General features: G+C 35.1%; 3 protein-coding genes across 13 annotated transcripts; 2 read left to right on the top strand and 1 right to left on the bottom strand.

The window, feature by feature from the left end:
* Positions 1-4,753: 4,753 nt before the first annotated feature.
* LOC110817396 (translocator assembly/maintenance protein) lies at positions 4,754-13,992 on the top strand. Of its 8 annotated transcripts, none has more exons than XM_088213691.1 (11): positions 4,762-5,428; positions 5,750-5,870; positions 5,982-6,038; positions 6,145-6,207; positions 6,316-6,384; positions 10,937-11,029; positions 11,521-11,625; positions 11,693-11,770; positions 12,420-12,548; positions 13,134-13,239; positions 13,485-13,992. In XM_088213691.1, the coding sequence occupies exons 2-11, from the start codon at positions 5,763-5,765 to the stop codon at positions 13,670-13,672; spliced, it is 996 nt and encodes a 331-aa protein (XP_088069817.1). In that variant the 5' UTR covers positions 4,762-5,428; positions 5,750-5,762; the 3' UTR covers positions 13,673-13,992. The 8 variants fall into 8 exon arrangements, with proteins under 8 accessions (XP_021901606.1, XP_021901605.1, XP_088069817.1 ...); XM_022045912.2 differs by having other exon boundaries at positions 4,762-5,661; XM_022045911.1 differs by having other exon boundaries at positions 4,763-4,935.
* Positions 13,993-15,156: 1,164 nt separating this feature from the next.
* On the bottom strand, positions 15,157-20,546 carry EMB1025 (Pentatricopeptide repeat (PPR) superfamily protein). 4 transcript variants are annotated; one of them, XM_088213689.1, is made up of 5 exons: positions 18,348-20,546; positions 17,897-18,076; positions 17,658-17,806; positions 17,378-17,428; positions 15,157-17,299 (listed from the first exon to the last, which is right to left on the bottom strand). In XM_088213689.1, exon 1 carries the CDS (start codon positions 20,365-20,367, stop codon positions 18,376-18,378), a length of 1,992 nt encoding a protein of 663 aa, XP_088069815.1. In that variant the 5' UTR covers positions 20,368-20,546; the 3' UTR covers positions 15,157-17,299; positions 17,378-17,428; positions 17,658-17,806; positions 17,897-18,076; positions 18,348-18,375. The 4 variants fall into 4 exon arrangements, with proteins under 4 accessions (XP_088069815.1, XP_088069816.1, XP_088069813.1 ...); XM_088213690.1 differs by having other exon boundaries at positions 17,658-17,803; XM_088213687.1 differs by having other exon boundaries at positions 17,658-18,076.
* Positions 15,554-17,501, top strand: CAT5 (cationic amino acid transporter 5). The gene has a single exon (XM_022045955.2). The coding sequence runs from the start codon at positions 15,554-15,556 to the stop codon at positions 17,342-17,344; it is 1,791 nt and encodes a 596-aa protein (XP_021901647.1). The 3' UTR covers positions 17,345-17,501.
* Positions 20,547-22,855: the final 2,309 nt, after the last annotated feature.

Here is a 22,855-nt window from a genome sequence, read left to right as displayed (position 1 = left end):
AAAATAATATTTAAATAATATCACTAAGATTTCAAATGTAATTAAAAACTGAAATAAGATACTATCATAATTCACAATCAGAGGTCATATCAGGAGTCCTTATCTGAAGGTAAGCATGGAAAGGGTATGAGTTCCATGTACTTAGTAAGAAAAATAATATTTAAATAATATCACTGAGATTTCAAATGTAATTAAAAACTGAAATAAGATACTATCATAATTCACAATCAGAGGTCATATCAGGAGTCCTTTATTAATTATGAAAATAATTTATTTCATTAAGAAAACATTAAATCTATCATGTCATAATCATATCATATTAATCGAATCAACTATGCTGAAAATAAAGAAAATTAAACAAATCATGACATACTCTTTATTTTATTTTATTCTTCGCGCAAAATTGTTCCAACTTCCATCTATTAAGGGCAATACAGATTCTCGACTACTTATGTGAAATAACCAATTCATTTCATATTATATTAGTAATTTACGACTTGCCAAAACAATACATTTATGGCTTACCAAACTATGACACGATCTATGACCACGATCGTACCAACTACAGTGGTCGTACATGTAAACTATGACCATGGTTGTACTTCGCCAAATATGACCCCTACAATCATATCATATCACCACTCTCATTAGAAGTTACACCGTCATCCACAGGGAGCGGTACTCTCACGTCTTTTCAGACCAAATGAGGAGAGAAACAAAAATCTCTTATAGATAAAAAGTATAAAGAAAATATTTTATTAACCATGCATGCCAATACCTGTACATTTTCTCATACTTAAAGTATAATATCATGCTTGTTATTTCATCACCGTTTAATTTATCATGCATCAATATTTATCATATATAAATTAATCGTTTAGTTAATCATACAATAATCGATTTATATACGTTCATATAAACATGCATTAACATGTAATAATTTCATTAGGCATATAAAATTAAGCATGCAATATTTAATTAACACTTCGTTAATTTAATTCAAAAATACTCCTTAGTATATTAAAAATAAATACTAAATTATTTACCGAAATCTTGGTATTTCTTACGTCTTTTTTTTCAATTATTTCTTTTCATTCTCTCTCTAGATCACTCACTCTCTCTATAAAACTCTTTGGTGGATGGAAGAATGAAGTCGGAATGGTGAAGATGGGGTCTAAATTTATAAAAAATTAGGACCTTTAGATTTATGCCAAGTGGCGAAATCTTGTGAAAAAATAGAAAATCAAAGTGAATTGATGCGATGTGACGATTGATGGATGAACGTCGTAACGAAGACGACGTGACGGCGGTGCGAAAATCGACAGTACACCACCCAAACAACAACGACATACTGCCCAAAGGCGATGCACGACAAGCAAGGAGGCAGTGCGCACTGCTCAAGCCAGTGCACACTACCCCAGCTTGATGCGCACGCGTAGGACTCTTATGTGCAATCTTACCAAGTGGACGGCGTGCATATACTGTGGCTCTCGCCCCGCGCGGATGGGACTTGCGCACAGATGCACGTCCCACACTGGCCGCGTGAGCTGCGTGCGTGGCCCGTGCGGGCGGGGTCTTTCCTATAGGCATTTGGACGGGATATTCTGCTATTTCTCCTCCGTTTTTCTTAAAATATTTTTAAATAAATTTAAAAAATAAATTCTCAACAATTAGCCAATAAAAATAAACTTTAATAATTATTTAAACTAAATAATTACAAAAGTCAAATATTAAATTTTATCTAAAAATTAAAATACAAATTTTAACAAGTTTAAATGGCATCAGGACCTGAATAAATAGGGATTTATAATATAAATTAAGCACGAAGATTTTCGGGATGTTATATTCCCTTTACCTTTAGAAATTTGGTCCCCCAAATTTATCATAAATAAGTCATGAAATTTCTCTCCCATTTCACTCTTGAATTCCCATGTTGCCTCATCCGGAATATGGTGTTGCCACTGCACCTTCACCATCGGGATTCTTTTATTGCGTAAAACTTTATCGGTCCAATGAAGGATTTCTGCGAGGAGTTCCTCATAAGTTATGTTTGCTTAAACATGCATTTCTTGGTGAGGAATGATGTGAGAAGGGTTAGGGTAGTATCTTTTAAGTATGGAGATATGAAAAATATTATGTAGACTTGCAAGCTCTGGGGGTAGAGTAAGACAATACACCACGGGTCCGACATGTTCTACGATATGAAAATGTCCCACATAATGGGGGCTCAACTTACACTTTTTACCAAACCGCAATTTTTCTTTATAAGGGAAGATTGTGAAGAAGACTTGATCGTCAACAACAAACTCTAGGGGCCTTCTACTGTTGTCAGTATAGCTTTTTTGGTGACTCTGAGTGATGGCTAAGTTTATTCAAATAATAACAACTTTTTTAATAATCTCTTGAATGCAATCTGGTTACAAATGACGCTGGTTCCTGACTTCGTTCCAGTAAGTGGGAGAACGGCAGGGGCTACCATATAGGGTTTTATACAGAGTCATGTCGATGCTGGAATGATAACTATTATTACAAACAAATTTACACAAGAAAAAATACTCATACCAGTTACCACCCAAGTCGAGGACACAAGTGCACAACATCTCTTCGAGTGTCTGAATGGTATGTTCAGAGTGACAATCGATCTGAAAATGATAAACAATGCTAAAATACAATCCTAAACCAAGTGCTTCTTAAAAATCATTCTAAAAATAGGAAGTGAATCGAGAATCTCTGTCTAATACAATGGATAAGGAAACGTCATGGAGTCGAATAATCCCCTCGACCTACAAACGGGCTAATCTGTTGGTAGAATCTGTGGTTCTGATTGGTAGAAAATAGGTGGTCTTGATCAACTTGTCAATAATGACTCATATTGTGTTGCGACCAAAATAGGTTTTAAGTAAACTGGTGACAAAGTCCATGGTTACATGTTCCTACTTCCATTCTCGAATAGGGAGGCTTTGCAATAAACCGCTGGGTCTCTGGTGTTCAGCCTTAACTCGCTGACAAGTAAAGCATCGGGAGACATAGTCGATAGTGTATTTCTTTATTTCAGACAACCAATATTGACACCTCAGGACCCTAAACATCTTAGTATTTCCGGGGTGAATGGACAATTTGGAGGCATGGACAGTCTTGAGAACATCCGTCTTGATAGCGACAAATACGATTCTGAAATCTACAAAATCCATTATCTGTGAGCATGAAATCAGGAAATTCATCAAAAGTAAACTTCCTCAGATTTTTGGTTATCTCTGAGTCGATGGAGCGAGCTTCCCAAATCTTTATAAAAAGATTAGGCAAAACTCGAATTTAAGCGAGGTAGATACTATTACCATAATGGTTAAGGTGGAGTGTCTGCATAACATTAACTAGTTTCCAACTAGAGGCCATTGTCTGGACCAACAGAGCGGACTCCTTCCAATTCAGAGTTTTGTCGTACCAACCATAATGGTCTTACATGTAAACTATGACCATAATCGTATTTCGCCAAAGGTGACCCCCACAATCATATCATGTCACCACTCTCATCAGAGGGTACATCGTCATCCATAGAGAGCGATTACTTCACATCTTTTCAGACTGGATGACGAGAGAAACAAAAACCGCTTAGAGATAAAAAATATAACGAAAACATTTTATGAACCATGCATGCCAATATCGATATATTTTTTCATACTTAAAGTATAACATCATGCTTGTTACTTCATCACTGTTCAATTAATCATGCATCAATATTTATCATGTGTAAATTAATTATTTAGTTAATCATGCAATAATCGGTTTATATATGTTCACATAAACATGCATTAACATGTAATAATTTCATTTAAACATATAAAATTAAGCATGCAACATTTAATTAACACTTCGTTAATTTAATCTAAAAATACTCATTAATATGTTAAAAGTAAATATTAAATTCTTTACCAAAATCTTGGTGTTTCCTACGTCTTTCCTTTATCGATTTCTTCTCATTCTCTCTCTACATCAAACACACTCTCTCTAAAACTCTTTGGTGTATGAAAGAATGAGGTAGGAATATTGAAAAAATGGTGAAGAGAGAGTCACTATTTATAGAAAATAGAGACTGTTATATTTGGACCAAGTGACAAAATCTTGTAAAGAGAGAAAAAGTCAAAGTGAATTGATGCAATGTGACAACTGACAGATGTGAATGACGGATGGACGATGTGACAACAGCGACGTAATGACGGTGCGAAAACCGAAGGCATGCCACCCAAATGACGGCGACACGACACTATTACTCGTGGGCTTATTGCACGCAAGCCTATTGTGCAGACGACGCATGCACTGGGCACGCCCGTCTGCATGCGATGTGACGCTCGCTTAGACCGCGCCTCATGCCCCACGAGATATTTTGCCATTTTTACGGGATATTTTGTCATTTCTCCTCCGTTTTTCTTGAAATTTTTTTAATAAATTAAAAAAATAAATTTTCAATAATTAATCAATAAAAATAAACTTTAATAATTATTTAAATTAAATAATTACGAAACTCAAATATTAAATTTTATCTAAAAATTAAAATACGAAATTTTATAGAGTTTAAATAATCTCAGGGTTCACAATATAAATTAAGTATTAAAATTTTTGGGGCGTTACAAATATCATAATAATTTAAAATTTATTTATTTATAAATTTTTTATGAATATTGAGTCAAAATTATAATATTTTATTATTGATTGTGAACCAACTATTCTGACGTACTCTAATTTCATTACAATATTATTTTATTTTTGTTAATAGTTATTTCAGTTGTAAGAGAATTAAAAGTGTTAATATTTTAAATTAACATTTTTGCTTTTCAAGATTAAAATATTTTCTAGACCTTAGTTTAAGTGAAGGTGGAGAAATTTTTTAAACTGTATCAGTGAAAAGCTTTCTGCATGCTCAAAGTCTGGAGAGGCCAGGTATGCTTCGGAATGCCCTCTTCTTCTTCTCTCATAATTGACGACTGAATCCTCTTATCCATTTTTGAATTTGAGTTAAAACTCCAAAAATAAAAAAACCCACAAGGAAAGAATTTGAGCCTGCGAGGTAAACAATTTTGAGTAGAGCGTGGTTGGTGAGAGAGTCGTGCTTCTGAGTTGCACATTAGATGTTTGAGGAAAGTTCGCTTTGGAAGCACAGAGTTATTCATTTATATCGTCGATGATTCAGCATTCAGTTCAAATTGGGAAACTCTGTTTGTGCTCCTCCTTTTCCCCCAAGAGCAACAAGGTGTTCTCAAAATAGTAACCAAGCTGAACCTGGGAGATTAAAGGATACCTTGTTTTTTGTGCTAGCATGTGAGAAAGCTCAGTAAATGATCCAAAAGGAAAGGGCTTTTAGCTAGGCTGATTTGTACGGTTGTCTCTATTTGATCATTTTTATGGTAGCTGTTTAATGGGTTAGTTTCAACAGGTTGGTCTTATAAAAATACAATTTTTACTCGTCTAGTTGTACCTTTCACTTCTTGTGTGCGCAAATTCGTGAAATTGGTTTGAAGCAAAGCACAGTTCTAATGCGCAAGTTGATCATGGGTGATTCGGAGAAGGGTTTATTAGTATTCTTAGTTGTTAGCTGTATCTGCAATTTTATTTTGTTAAAAAATGGAGGCCTTTTGTTCATGTTTACCAAGACGTTCAAGCTTCATGGTATATTGTTGACATTTCTTCTAAGTATATATCCTTTTTTCCTTTTGTTATTAACTTTTATGGTTGTACATCTGCGTGTATTTTTAAGTGTAATTGCGAGAATGGAGAATGAGAAGCGAGATGAGCTTGTGAGTTTCTTGAAAGTTCTTCCGCCTGTAGAGTTCTGTTGTGTCTATGGTTCATCTCTTCATCAGAACAACTATGATAAGGTAATTCTATAATTTGTTTTCATGCACATTACACACACAGACGTGCACGTTTTCAGTTGTTGTAATCTACTTTTCTACTGTTGTTTGCTCTTTTTTTTCCTCTGTCTATAGTCAGCTATGGTAGATTTCATTCTTGGTGTATCAGATCCCCTGCAATGGCATTCTGAAGTGAGTTTGGGATTTGATTGATCATATCAGTTAAAAACAAAATAGACTATCCAATATACCCTTATGACATTGTGGATTCTAATCCTTCTTTTTTAATACAAACAAGAATATTAAAATGAATTCAGATCATTACGCTTCATGGATGGTGCTCCTTGGTGGGGCAAAGCTGGTGATTCTCTCTCTCTCTCTCTCTCTGCCTCTCTCCTTATGCATGCACGATTATTCCTTTCTCGGTAATTATTCTCAAGCTGATAGTTTGTTGGTTGACTCGGTCTAGGTAACTGAAGTTGCAGATGAAATAGGAGTAGGCGTGCACTTCAATCCATTTGTTACTTGGAATGACAAGGTATTGTTTCAGAAAATTCAGCATGTGGGCTGTATGTGCTCATTCGTTGTTGCACGTATGATTTGTTTTTTGCCTTATTGTGCATGAGAAATCTCTGTTAACTAAGTTATAAGCTTATAGTGCTTCTTCAATGTAAGAATTAGGGAAAGAAATTCTGAATATTTACTTATCTTTCATTACATAAAGTTAAAGGTATATATATAGAAGAATGATCTATATATGAAAACATAAATCATTCTATTAATGCTAAGACCTCAACTAATAATTATGTAAAAATATTTCATAATATATTTTATAATGTTTAACACTATTCCTCAAGTTAAAACATAGATATTGATCATGTTCGGCTTGTTACGAAAATATTCAATTCGAGTTCTATTAAAAAATATTCAAGTTCTCCTAAATCTTTTCATGAATGAAGTGACAATCAATATCAATGTGTTTTGTTCTTTCATGGTATACTGGATTCGAGGCAATATGAAAGGTAGTTTGATTATTACACCAGAGTTTTTGGTAATATGGGATTTAAACCCACTTCTACTAAGAGGTGTTGTATCCATAAGGCTTCACATGTGAACTGGGACATTGCTTTGTATTCGGACTCTACACTGGATCGGGACACAATGGTCTGTTTCTTACTCCTCCATGATACCAGGTTCCCACCAATGAAAACACAGTAACCTGTAGTGGATCTTTTATTAATTTTAGATTCAATCGCGTTAGCATCGACAAAGCATTCAATGAGTTTGCCCATAGTTGCTAAACAGTATACTTTGTCCTGGAGCACTTTTTAGGTGACACAAAATCTATTCTAAAACCTCTCAATGTTTGACTGTAGGTACAGACATAAATTGGCTAACAACACTGATAAGATATGTCATATTTCGACGAGTCACTGTGAGATAATTTAGTTTTTCAACTAATGATTTGTACCTTTTCGCATTATCAAGGGGGTCACAATCATTTTTAGTAAGGTGTACATTTGGTACTATTGCTGCGTTACATGGCTTAACTCCCAAATTTCCAGTTTCTGCAAGTAGATCATGTACACACTTCCTTTGAGATAAGAAAATTCATTTCTTACTTCTTGTTACTTCTACTCTCAAGAAATATTTTAACTAACCTAAGTTTTTAGTGTGAAACTTGATATGTGAGAATGATTTGAGAGAGAATATTCCTCCACCGTCATCTTATATAATGACAATATCATCAACATAGACAATAAGAAGTATAAGATCAATTGTTGACCGTCTATAAAATACTGAGTGATCACACGTGCTCTTCTTCAACCTGAATTCCAAAGCTACTTCACTAAATTTGCCAAACCACGCACAAGAACTCTGCTTCAAAGCATACAAATTTTTTTTCAAATGATAGACTTTCTTATACTCTCCCTGAACAACAAATACAGGGGGTTGTTTCATATACACTTCTTCTAGAAATTCGCCATGAAGGAATACATTCTTGATATCCAACTGATGTAAGGGCCAATTTTGAGATGGTACAATGGAGATGAATAAAAGGATAGATGTAAGTTTTGCCACTGGAAAGAATGTATCAGAATAATCAACCCCATAATTGAGCATAGTCTTTTACTACAAGTTGGACTTTAAGTCTAGCCACTAAACCATCTGAGTTTACATTGACTAAAAAGACCCATTTGCACCCCACAATCATTTTTTCGTTGGGTAAATCCACCAAATTCCAAATATGATTTTCGTCAAGAGCATTTATCTTCTCAAGTATTGTATTATTCCAATCAGAATGATTCAAAGTTTTTTTAATTATCCTTAGTATGGAAATTGAATTTATAGAAGTAATGAAAGAAGTAGACGAGAGGGATAGCTAGTCATATGAAACATAATTAGCAATTGGATAAATTGGCTGAAGAATGATGCACTAATGTTTACCTTTACGAAGACTAATGGGAAGATCAAGGTCTTGTGAGGCAGAATCATATGACGATGGATCTGGTACAGGACATGTATCACGAGTCTGTTGTCTTCTGAAATAAATACGAACAATTGGTGGTGGTACTTGGGTCAGAGGCACGCTAACACTATCATCAACTTGCTCAAGTAGGAGTGGAGCCACATCATCTAGAAAAATACTATTATTTGTTTGTTTTGTAGAAATATCTGGTATCGAACTATAAATGAGTCACTCATTGTCCGCCTCCTTACTTGTATAGACATGGACAGTGTCGAGAAGAATGGTGTATTCTCTGAAAAAAATACATCAGTTGATGCCAAATATTTATTGAGATATGGAGAGTAGCATTGGTATCATTTCTGAATGTGATAATATCCCAAAAATACACATTTTAAGGACTTTGGATCCAATTTTGTCATACTAGGTCGTACATCTCGAACATAATAGGTGCTACCAAATATCTTAGGTTGCACTGAAAATAAAGATTTGTTTGGAAAATGAAGACTGTAAGGAGCATCTCCGTCAAGTACTGTATATGACATACGATTAATCAAGAACCATGCTGTGAAAACAGTATCAAATCTAGAATCGCTTAAGGACTTGCATTTGGAACAAGAAGTCTCGAACTGTTTCAAGTAAATACCTGTTCTTTCTCTCAACAACTCCATTTTGAGATGATGTATCATACACGAGGATTGGTAAAGGATCCCATGTTGAGTCATATAGTTTTGAAATGAGTCTGATATATATTTCTTGACATTATCACTTCTCAATATATGTACAAAAATATTGAATTGTGTCTTGATTTCAACACAAAAAGTACAAAAGTGAGAGAATACTTTAGAACAATTTTTAATAAAATATATATAAATCATTCGAGAAAAATCATTCTCAAAGGTAACAAAACTTAAAACCTGTTTTAAACGGAATAGGACAGTGGTCTCAAACATCATAATGAACTAACTTAAAAGTAGATTCAGTTCGTCTATTGACTCTTGGACCTGACAGACTACGATAATGTTTTGCGAACCGATATGACTCGCAATATAGTAAAGGTATATCATGGTAATGAGTACATAATTTTTTTAACACAGGTAGAGAGAGATGTTCTAATGGACCATGTGCTTCAAATGGAGAGATAATACTAGAGCAAACAATTGATCGAGACACCTAGGTATTAAGAATGTAGAGACCATCTGATATATTTTTTTTTACCAATAATCTGTTTCATCGTAAGATCTTGAATAACACAGTAATCAGAAAAAAATGTAATACAACAATTAAAATCTTTAGTTAACTTACTCACAGAAATCAGATTAAAAGTAATTTTTGGTAAACTTAATGCAGATGACAGGGTAATAGATGAAGTTAGTTTTGTAGTCCTGGAATCCACAATGGTATAGGTCGACCCATCAACAATAGTTACAGGAAAAGGTGCTTTGCGTGGTCGAAACTAGAAAAAATATTAAGATTACCCATCATGTGATCTATAGCACCAGAATCAATCACCCATCTGCTTGAGGAGGAGAAAATTTCTAATACTAAGTGAATTTAGTATACTCGTCAACTGAAATCATAACAATTCTCTCAGAAGACGAAGTAGTAGCAGCAACAACAATAATATTAGTGATCCATATCATGCGATTTTGCAATTTCTTACAGTACTTTTTTATATACTCTTGTTCACGGCAGTAATAGCAGACAATATCTACTTCAATTCAGGAATTATAAGAAATATGTCACTCAGAATACTCAAAACACAACAGTCAGAGATACCCGAAAAATGTTGTAAATAAACCAAAAATTCTGAAAAAACATAATATCTCTTCACGCGCAGAAACCAAGACAACAACATTGCCACCATCGGGAGTTCATGCGCCGTTGCCGGAGTTCACGTGCTGCTGCCGGGAAGCCACACGCTGCTGCCGGAAATCACCAAAATTCCTCCTTTCGGGCAGAAATCACCACAGAAGCCCAATGCACACCTAATTCGAAATGGCACTCGCATAAATGCCCTAAATCGTGTTTGGAAAGCAGAGAATCATTTGCTGTCGCGCGATCTCCTTCGCTGCAGCTTTTCCTTCTTCGGCCTTCTAATTTCATGCACAGAACTGGCTGACTGAGCTCCTCTGTGGCTTCTTTCCTTGAACAGGAAACAAATACGCACGAGAATGACCTCCTCTGTCAAACCCAACGCACGCAGCCATAATCCGTCGCGCAAACTGTCTCCTCAGCTTCTCCCGCGTACACCAAAGTGCTGGCCGTACTCTAAACTGGCTAGAGATTGGTAGTTGTCTTTATCCGGCACCGGGAATGGGTTGTTCAACCCTTCTTTTAGTCTGATGTAATTTTGACCCTTGAAACCTTAACCCTAGCCCTAACTCTGATATTATGTAAGAATTAGGGAAAGGAATTTTAAATATTTACTTATCTTTCATTACATAGAGTTAGGGATATATATACATAGAAGAAGGATCTATATATATAAACATAAATCACCCTATTAATGTTAGGAAATCAATTAATAATTATATAAAAATATTCCGTAATATATTTTGTAATATTCTAACATCCAACAATATTCTTATACTTCGTGTCACATTTATACAATGCTGAGCAGATGTTCAAATATGGGGTTGTCCGGATGCACGACTTGGTTCAGGATGTACTGAACTGGAAGCGGTTCTACTTGAGTGGTCGTTTACAAAAGCCGGTACAAGTCGTTCTCATCTCAATTTGCTTTTTTTCAGTTCTCTTGGATGTATGTCTTGTCTCTTTGTCTTGGAAACTTATGAGCATGATGATATCTTCCTGATGGCAGAAACTCCATTATCCAACAAATTGCCCAACAATAGTTTTGATCCCTTGTTTGTTTCGTAGTAGAGTATTTGATTGTCAAATTATTTTCTTGTTTATTTTTAATCAAAAAAGGAAAAAGAAACAGAAAGGGAAATCAAGACCTTGCAGAGAAAGTGAGAAACATCAGCTTGTATGTTGTATTTATAGAAGTGAAAAATTTCCCATTGTTTATCTTCTTCACTCACATCTCTTCACTCTAAACTCTAAACTCTCTTGCCATGGGTTTGGTAGATTCACAGAACAGCTTTTGCCCTTAAGGATTGATCTTTGTCAATGCAAATTTACAGACTGTTTCATTTATCTTGTTCACAAATAAATCTCTAGGTGAAATTGTTTTCAACACAGGTGCATATACTTGTGGATAATTTGGACATAGAGAATGTAAATTCTGTTAATTTGCGAGGTGCAGTATCTGCTGCTCTCCTCCTTTTGCCTTCAAAATTTTCTGAGGTTAGTTTGCTTGCTACTGCATAGACATTTTATGATTACCAGAAAACACACCAACACATTTATGCAGGCAGATCTCTATGCCAAAATATGTAGCCTTTCATACATGGGTGACTTGCGGATGCTTTTTGCAGAGGATAGAAATAAGGTAAGATCTTATCATTGCTAACATTGTGACATTTATGCATGGGGAAAAACCACTTGTAGCTTCTGTTATGATTACATGCTTTAGAATCGGCTGATGCTTCTAAATAAGTGATGTAATCTAAGTTTGGTCTCAATTTAGTGAGATTTTGAGTGCCCAGCCTATCTCGTGTAGTAATTCGGGACTGCTTTGCCATTTCTCCTCTTCCTTTTTAGGGAACCATTCTTGTTAGTTACTGTAGCTTCCGAACATTGATTATGACCCATTAACATGACCCAAGCAGTATGGTGGCTTGTGAGAAATTCTGTTTTCTTGTCAGGAAAAAATGTCAGAATCAGTGAAGATATTCTTGTGGAAAGTAATATGCGAAAAATATTGCTGCAAGAATAGCTTTCTTTAGGTCTAAGGATGATGTTCATTCAACATACACCTTCTATTGCATCTCTTCGTTGCACTAAGAATATCACATTGATGGCCTTATCTGTGACTTATATTACATCTGTTCCATTCTTTCTTCGCCGAAGAAACTCAAATTGTCAGAATTTTAATTTCACTCCCCTCTTAACTTTGTAAAGGAAAAATGTAAGCAATAAGAAAGAACTTTTTTAGTTCTCAGAAAGTTTCTCTTGTTCATGTGCGCTATCTGCTACAGGTAAAGAAGATTGTGCAGGGACAGTTTGATTTATTCCACTTGATGTACAAACCATTTCTTGACGATTGCAAGGCTAAACATCTTTTGAGGTTTTCGTCAGATGGAAATAGCAAAGAAAATATACATCAGGTACGTATTGGCAGTCAAGTTCTTTATACAGAGCCTAGAAATTTCCTCTGAAACTGCTGTGCAATATAATTCAATTACTTGTACCAAATCAGGTTGTGACAAGGCAAATCCAACATGTTTTGGAATGTCCTTTTGTTTTGATTATATGAAACATATTTTCTGTAAACATGCATGGAAGCCTAGTCTCGCAGAAATTGAGCATGTCAGCTATTTCTTTATAGGGTTTTGGCTTTTAGCCTCATTCATGATTTTGACTTCTAGCCTAAATGGAGATTATCTTTTCAAGAAAGGAAGTTGTTTATAGGGATCTTGTTTTCAATAAGAAAATGTCATTCTCTAGGCACTATTTTATTAATATTGGATAGATATGTATTGTTCTGAGCCCCAGCTCAGTACTCCTTTCTGTCAAGGTGAAATTAATGGTGGCGAAGCAATTCTCTTGTGGCATGTACTTCATGGACAGAGAGTTTTGTTCATATGTTAAGCTAATTATCATTTTTTCATGCGACTGCTTGAGGCAACTTTGTTTTTTCAAAGTTTGGATTTCTTGTAAGTGTAAGATATTTTTCTGTCTAAATAAATCAGGACTGCAGTTTATCAGTGACTCGCTCTCTGGTTTCTTCTCTTCCTTCAACAGTTAGAAGAAGAATGGGAATGAAGCTAGGAGAAAAGAAAATACTGACTGAATCTGGTATGAAATTCAATATTTATGCAATTTCCTTTCTTTGTAATAACAAAAAAGAATTGAAGAATGGTTGCTGAAGCCTTATATTTCAAATACTTGCACCAAGTGCCAGAAGCTCACAACAAAAAATATTCAACGAGACCTCTATTGATTTACCTCTCTGAACCAGGGAATTTTAGAGTTTCATGTAAGCCTGATATAAGTTATGGTGCTAGTGATGTTTGCGTACCTAAGATGTTTGTGAACTGCAGGTCGAGTTTTGCAGGAAGTTATGATTCCCTCAAGAGAAGAAGTTGCAAAATGCATGCAGCACATTATGAAGCGAACTGTTATGGTTTCAAGTGCGAGGCAGGCAGTATCTGGTTTTGTGGCTGCAGGTTGTGTTAATGCCGCTAGGTATCTGGGCAACAAAATGCGCAAGGCGTGGAAATCCCGGTAATGATACTGTATATTGCATTCCTTCCCTGCTCCGGTGATTTTCAAGTGGTTAAGATGGGGAAGTTGGAGGCGCAGTTTGTTATTTACTCATAGTTATTGAGATTTTACGAGAGGGAGTGAAATTTTGATGAGAAGTTTTGTACTGACACAGTTCAAGATATTGTACTAACTAAAATACTGAGCATAGAACATTTTGTCAGACCCCTTAGGCTGAATAAGCTACCCAAGATTCAAGAATTCTTTAGCAAAAAGGTACTGGAAAACCAAAAAGAAAAAAAAAAAGAATGAATAAATGAACGCATAAAATCAAACGTTCGTCGATATATTAGTTGATATGTTTTTTTTTTTTAAAAAAGTGAAATTATAGGTTCGAGATATATTGTGCACACCTAAAGCTTTATTTTTTTTGTATGGCACAACTTTTGCCTCAAGTATCCAAATCAAACTGGAAGTAGGATGTTTGCAGAAATAGACGAAATATTTTGATTTATGTACTTTTAATTTTTGAAGAAATTTTTAAGCCTCAGTCTTCAAGTGATTGATCCTGTGGTTCCTTTAAGATGTTTACTTATTTATTCTTTTTCATTGTGAAGTCATAACCATATAGCATGGGTTGTAATTCTGAAGATTTACAAAATTCCAAATTCAATTAAAATTCTTACATTATGACATGGAAGCATGAATACAATGTAAAAAACAGAGATGGTTATATAATTTTTGAAGTAAATTTTATATTTAATTAAGGTATGTGTTATTCCAACTACTTTATTTATTGGTGAAAATGTAAATTTATGATTGTAGAATTAAAAATATGAAAATTTGATTTAATTATGTATAGAATATGTTGTATTTAAAATTAAATAAAAATAAAATAAATATTGATGTGGATATGACGGGGATCTTCTGCATTTTTAGCTGGTTTCGTTTCTGCCCCTTGCATGTCTAGTCTAATGCACCATAATATACGAAACAGACATTAATTTTTCACGTACAAAATTGTGATATTAAACCAGAAACATACAAAAACTCAAATTTTTGAGGGAGAAAAATCATGGCAGCACGTAAAAAAAAAACTGATAAGAAAAATCACACTTTCAAATTTTCAAGTATCATAATTTGCACATACAGAGAAGGAAAATTAATCATAAATTTTAAACTTTGTTTGGTAGCATACCCTAATTTTCTCCCTGTCTTAAAATATAATTATTTTTCTAATATAATCAAGTTTTTGATTTTCCATGTTTCTAAGTTTATATTAATGGTTTTGAAAATCTAATAGAGAAAAACTATAAAAATAAAAAAAAATTGAAATTTTATTTCAAAATTGTATCATTAAAAGTTTATCTTATTATTAATTTGATAAATTTGAAATATTAAATTAATTAGCCTCCACCATTGAGTCATATTTTTACTCACTTTAATTTTTTGAATCCAGAATTTCTTTCAAAACAGAAAGACTAACGTATATTTATTTAACCTCTGATCTTGATTTCTTTAAAAAAAAAAAAAAAAAAAAAAAAAAACAGAAAGCTTAAAAGGGGTGCCTAAAAAAATGCAACCAAACAATTGGTGAACATTCTCCCACTTAGTTTTTTGCTAGAAATTAGTAACATTTTGTCATTTCTATCAATAGAAAAAGGACAGGAGGAAGGGCAAATGGGTAATGTTCAACATTTCTGACCTCACCAACTCCGTGAAAAAGACAAGGCTCTTCTTTTGTCTCAATCTTTAAGCCAACCAGCTTGCAGGAAGACTTAGAACTTGACCTCTGCACCTCCATTCTTCAATAATTGTTGTGGATACACCACTACTGATACACCACTACTGAGACAACTTCTGCTCTTCACATTTTCAGCTATCCAAAACCAACAACTTTAGCAGAATGCAAGAAAATACCGTCATGGGTTCCATGGGGGAGCAAGGTGATGCCATCCAACAAGCAAGTTACTGGATATGGAACAAGAACGAATTCTTTCCCGAAGAATCTTTCCAAAACTGGAGTACCTACCGAACTGCACTGTCCCAGACATGTTTTCGCTTCAAGGATCGGCTCACAAGCCGATCTGATGATGCCAATGAGATAGAGCAACTCCGTAAGCAAAGCAAGAATGACATGAAACGTTGCCTTACCTGGTGGGATCTCGTCTGGTTTGGATTTGGCTCTGTCATAGGGGCAGGTATTTTTGTTCTCACTGGTCAAGAAGCCAACCGACATGCTGGACCAGCCATTGTCTTGTCATATGTTGCTTCTGGTGTTTCCGCAATGCTCTCTGTCTTCTGCTACACAGAATTTGCAGTTGAAATCCCAGTAGCAGGAGGCTCCTTTGCATACTTAAGAATTGAGCTAGGAGACTTTGTAGCGTTCATCACAGCAGGAAATATACTTCTGGAAAGCATTGTGGGAAGTGCAGCAGTTGCCAGAGCATGGACTTCTTATTTTGCCACTCTTTTAAATCGTCCTTCCAACTCATTACGCATCCATACAGATCTCAGTCATGGATTCAATCTTCTGGACCCAATAGCGGCTGTAGTCCTCATAATTGCAGCAACATTTGCAATGATTAGCACAAGAAAAACTTCGTATCTCAATTGGATAGCATCTGCCATCAATACCATGGTAATTTTGTTTGTCATAATTGCAGGGTTTGCCCATGCCGACACATCAAATTTGGCACCTTTCTTGCCTTATGGTAGTGGAGGAATCTTCCGAGCAGCTGCAGTTGTTTACTTTGCCTATGGAGGATTTGACAACATTGCTACTATGGCAGAAGAGACGAAAAACCCATCAAAAGACATACCATTAGGATTGGTGGGATCAATGTCAATCATTACGGTGATATATTGCTTGATGGCACTTACGCTCAGTATGATGCAGAAATACACAGACATTGATCCAAATGCAGCCTATTCTGTAGCATTTCAAAATGTGGGGATGAAATGGGCAAAGTATCTGGTAGCTCTTGGTGCCCTTAAGGGGATGACCACAGTTCTCCTGGTGGGGGCACTTGGACAGGCAAGGTATCTTACTCACATTGCACGAGCCCACATGATCCCACCATGGTTTGCCTTGGTCCATCCAAGGACTGGAACACCAATTAATGCAACACTCCTGATAGTCATTTCAAGTGCCCTAATTGCTTTCTTTTCAGGTCTTGATGCCTTGACAAGCTTGTTATCATTGAGCACACTGTTTATTTTCATGATGATGGCTGTTGCACTGCTTGTTAGGAGATACTATGTGAGAGAAACCACTCCAAGAGTTAACCTATTGAAGCTTGTTATATTTCTGCTCATTATAATTGCTTCTTCAATGGGTACTTCAGCTTACTGGGGACTAAGTCCTACGGGGTGGGTTGGATATGTCATAACTGTTCCTCTTTGGTTCTTGGGGACTTTAGGAATTTCTGTATTTCTTCCTCAGCAGAGAACACCAAAAGTTTGGGGCGTCCCATTAGTCCCATGGTTTCCATCCTTGTCAATTGCAGCAAATATCTTTCTCATGGGCTCTTTGGGGATCCAGGCTTTCATAAGGTTCGGAATATGCACTATTGTAATGTTGGTGTACTATATATTCTTTGGCCTACATGCAACTTATGATACAGCTCACCAGCAAGACAGATCAGAATGCCTGAAGGTTAAAAATGAAGATCAGATACACAATGAGCTGCCTTAGCTTTTCACAACCTTCTGATACTTTCTTACATACCTTGTTAGCTTTTTCCATATTTAAATGCCACAAGCATCTGGTTCGAGTAGTCTGTAACACAAGCAAATAAGCATTGATGTTACTGGAGCTGTCAAACAAAATTAATCCCCTTTTACTGTCCTAATTCGTCCCATAAAATACAGAGGTATACCTCTGTCGTGCATGATAGACACCATACACACACAAAATATAAGCAATATCTGTTCAAAATATTTGTGTGCGTCTATATATATATTGATGATAGTATTAATGAAACACATCATAAGCAAAATTAATTTACCCTTTTCCAGGGGTTTACCAATATCCTTCAACAGCTCATTTCAGGGACTGGAATATGGCAGCTTTTGCTGTCCAATCTTAGTAGACTTTGGAGAGAGCAATCTTTATTAATGAGATACCAATGAGCTGTGTACCACTGGAAAATAGCTGCTACAAGAACATGGACGAGAGTGAGCTCCACAAGCAGAATGGGAAGCTGGGAGTGTGGAAGAACTAAGATATGGCAAATCAAGCCCTTACGAGTCCACATCATATTCATATTGCAGTAGGATCATAATCTTGGGACCCATATTGCAATATTTATGTACTCTGGAAGCATCCACTGAAAGGCCTGTTTGCTACCACGCAGATCCCCTTGTCAGCTCCCTTCTGGTGTAATGATGAAATTAGGACTTGAAAAGCATAAGAGCCAAGGTTGTCCTGAAAAATGCTCATGCAAAAAATATGATCATGTCTAGTGACTTCCTCAAGAATCCATTCCAATTTAATCATAAGTAGGTAATCTCTGTTAAAATGGATCAGAACTTTTCAATCACTTCATGACATAAAATTTCAGGAGAAATAGAACAGAAAAGATATCCAATAATCATACGTAATTCCACTCTTAATGATACTTTTTCAGGATAACTAGAGATTTCAACGGAAGAATACAAGATTCAACTAAGAATTTGAAGAAACAAAAGTAGATTACCTCAGAAATAGGCATACTGAAACCAGAACTAATAACTCACTAGAAATTCATTATATAGGTTGCTCCAACACTTGTCAATGGCTGCTCGGATCTTCTTAGTTTTACAAAGCTCATGGACAACCTTTGCCCAAGTAGAAGCCTTTGGTAGCAAAAATTTTTGCAGCATCACTTCTATGACTTTGCAAGCACCTAAAACTCTCTGTCGCTTTAACAAGCGGACAACAAGCTCATCTAGAAAGTCCCTGCCATCTTGAGGTGGATCTAGCTTCTCTACCAGAGTGCTCAAGAAAATGTTGCATGTTACTATATCCGGATCACACGCTCTGTCTAACATGCTATTCAAGAGATCAACAGCATGGGAGATTCTATTCTTTTTGCACAAAGCATTGAATAGTATATTATAAGTAATGACATCAGGCTGAGATTCAGGCCCCTGACAAAGCATCTCATTTAAAAGTTTTAAAGCCTCTTCTATAGAACCAACATTGCAAAGTCCATTAATCATAGAACTGTAGGCCACAACATCAGGCTTACATCCATTGCCTAACATGTGTGACCACACCATGGTAGCCTCGTTGAGCTCCCCAACCTCACAAAGACCATGGATGAGAACACTATAGCAGAATTCATTGAAAACAGAATTATTTTTTGCCATCTCTTTCCACACCTGAATTGCCTTCTGGCTACTACCAACCTTGAAGAAACCTTTTATCAAGGAGCTATAGGTATAAGCATTAGGCACGCAACCCTTATCTACCATCTCAAGAAGAATTAACTCAGCCTCATCCAGTTTACCTCCTTGGCATAAGCCATCTATTAGAGCACTATAAACGACTACGTTGGGTTCACATCCCTTTTCCATCATCTCCTTCCAGAGTTTCATAGCATCTTCAGACTTGCCCTCCTTGAACAATCCACTTAGAAGAGAAGAATAAATGTAATGGTTCACATGATATCCTCTTTCCTCCATGGAAATTAACACAGAAGCCCCCTCTGCAGCTCTTCCATGCTTAACAAATCCATTGATAATCGTTGAGAATGTGACATCATTCGGCATGCATTTATTTGATACCATTCGACCCAAAATATCAATGGCCTTATCCAACTTCCCCTTGAGACACAATCCATGTAAGAGTATGTTATAAGTTACTTCATTTGGAACACATCCTTTCAAAAACATGTTATCAACAAGTTTGGCTGCACGAGCTAAGTCACCCTTCTTACACAATCCATCAATTAAAACATTAAAGGTGACTAGGCTCGGAAAACAACCCTCAATTTGCATCTCGTCCAACAGCAAAACTGCCTCATCAATCCTATCCTCCTTGCACAGACCATCCATCAATGTACAGTAGGTATACACATCAGGCTCACATTTCCTAATTGGCATTTCTCTGAACACCTCAATTGCATTGTCAACCAAACCCAACTTACACATAGCCTTGATAACCAAATTAAAACTCAGCACATTGGGTGCAATATTCATATGCGTTGAATTAACAACATAATTATAAAATTCCAAAGCACGATAATGAAGACCCTCTTGTATAATAACATTAAGAACGGAATTAAAGGACTTGACGCTACGTTTACACTGAAATTCTTCAACCATCCTATCAAACAATTCCACAGCTTTCTCGGGCAAATGTGCTTTTCCATAAGCCTTAAACATTATAATAAAACTCTTCTCTACAAAAACTCTCTTTTCCTGTCTCATTCGATTCAAAACCTTCTCTAATGACACAAAATCACCAGAATTGGCATAGTTTTCGATAAGTGAATAGAACGTTGAATCACCCGATTTGTAAGAACCGAATTTGGGACCTAACCTGAAAATCCGGTCCAGGACTGGGGGGTCATGTAAATCTTCCATTCCCAATTCGGTTTCCATGATTTTGTTTGATGGGTTTGAATTAAACGAGAAGGGGAAAGAAAAAGAAAGCTTACTTGGGATTGCAGAGAGACGTTTGCAAATTGAGGTGGTAAGGAGCAGGGAATGGTGAAGAGAGCATTTGGGCATGGGGTCAAGAGAGTTCTGATTGGCCGTTTAGTATAGGGTTTGAATATAGTGATATAAGGAAGATGGAAGGTGAAAATATGAACTGGGGTGGGGGTTCCTGGGCTCTCTGATTTCTTGTTGCTGTGCTCCAGCGTAGGTGAGAGAATTATCATACATATGCATATCAAAACTGTACGTGTAGAGTAATGAAACTAAATTTTAAGAATACCCACAAGAAAGTTGAAAAATTTATTAATTTTATTATTGTTCTATTTATTTACAACAAAGTTACACAAATTTTCTAATAAAAAATAAATAAATAAATATATGAAATAAAAAATTAAAAAAAAATATTTTCACGTTCAACTAGTAAATTTTTGAAATATTCAACAAACAGTGAGATATTTGATACACAAATATTTATTAGGCCGGCACATTTACATTGAAATCCGATAACAAGGTTAGGATTTTGTTTGTATTGATCATACATCTTTCTTGTTCTTACATAAACTAAATTAAAAATAAAAAATTCATATAGCAATAATGTAATAAAAATACAACCAGTACTGGAAGTAATAAAGTTTATATTTAAATTAAAATAATTAACATTATTTTCATCTTGGTTAACTTAAATTTTGACTATCTAACATTTAGGTTATATGGTTTATGCTGACACCTAATTTATATCGAACTATTGGTGAGATCATTCTTTCTTAAATCGCCCATTAAACATTAATCCAGAACTAAGTTTAAATTTAATTTACATAGTGGAATCTTACTTCCAAAAAAACTCCTAATAGAGAAAGTTCCTTTTTCCATCAAGTCTTATAATCCTCTAAGCTTATGGGGTTGGCAAATTTTTGAGAGAAAATTTCTTCCTCACTCATTGAATTTATATTAAATCAGATTTTATGTAGATATAGCATTATTATGATGATTCAAATTAGAAATATCTTTATGTTAATTTATACAATTTATTATGCTCAATTTCTAGAAAAAAAAACTATCAAATAATTATCACATTGATTAATAATATAACAAAATAATTTTATTAATTGATTATATTAAACTCATTGGTTATGATTGTAAAAGTTCGAAACTAAAAAAAAAAGTTTATTACTTAAATGTAGAAGCGAATAATAAAATTAAAGTTTACATTTCTTACACAGTAAATTAGAATGTTTAATAAAATTAAGAGAATGTCTCTTCTACATTAGTTCATAAAGAAAGACAAACAATAATCAAAACAAATAAATAAATATCTTGAGAGATTAACCTCTACTAGCACTTGAAGGAGAGTTCGGGAGGTGATCTACTCACAATTCTCTTACTGATCGGGATCTGGATCTTGGTCTTCTTGATCTGAAATAATTAATAAAATAGTGAGTTATACTAACTTAATAAGAATATCATACTAATTACTGATACGAAAAATCGAGTGTTGGTAAAAATTATAAAATAACTAATAGAGCCCTTGATTTAAATAAATACATTTAACTTTAAAACGTTTTATTTCATACTTACCATTATAAATTTTTCTAAAGTCAACCTATGAAAACAAGTAATCAAATGATATTTTAATTTCGTGTATAAGATCAGTAATTTTTCATTTTTAACCTAATTACTAGGACTCCTAGGGAGTCTACAGGGATATCATTCTATTCTGAACCTAGTATCTCGATTTAACAATTAATCCAGCCGTCCCAATATCACATCCAGTAATGGACGCTAACATACCATCCCCTCGATGCCCCGTCAGGTATGAGGTGAACCATCTTTCCAAACTCTTCCAGTAAAGAACTTCTCGACCTTGTCCAATTGAGATAATGTTTATAGTAGGGTTCCTTATGTACCGAATCCGTCCACTCTTTCACAAGATACCCAATAAGCTTTCGCATACATAGATTCTCATTGTCCAAACAATCACCAATCGCATATTACACATTCACATTTCAGTTTAAACGACATCTAAGCAAGCGATATAATTTATATAACCAAATAACCAAGTAACTAAATAACCAAATAATCAGTACAGGAGAACCCAAATAAATCAAATAACTGAAAACACAATTTAAACTAGCAATTTAATGCACACAATGCAATAGTAAACATCTTAAACAATATATGAGAAAATGAACAATAAAATAGGACAATCGTACACTGACTAGTTTCGTCTCCATTAGTGACATGTAATTATTGTTAAGAATTTTTTAATTTTTACAAAATAAGAAATTATTGATTATTAAGTCTTAGTTTACCGTAACGGAGAATATGGTAAGAGATATTTACTTAAATCAGTATTTCGAAATGTTATACTACCCACAATGCCTCTTGACGAGCCTTGAATTTTCTGAATTTTTTCTACAAAAATTAAAATACTTGTCACATACCCAAAAATACCTTCAAAATCCAAAATCGGTGTTGAAAATTCTTTCCAGCCAATTTTAGGGTTCCGGCACGGCGCTACTGCCATGCTCCGGCCCCGAATATGCCACCAGGGTGACGGTTC

Source organism: Carica papaya, chromosome 2 (genome assembly GCF_054855325.1).
Source record: "Carica papaya isolate Zhongbai chromosome 2, ASM5485532v1, whole genome shotgun sequence".
NCBI lineage: Eukaryota > Viridiplantae > Streptophyta > Magnoliopsida > Brassicales > Caricaceae > Carica > Carica papaya.
Note: the sequence above shows the minus strand (reverse complement) of the source record. Positions and strands in the feature narration are given on the sequence as shown.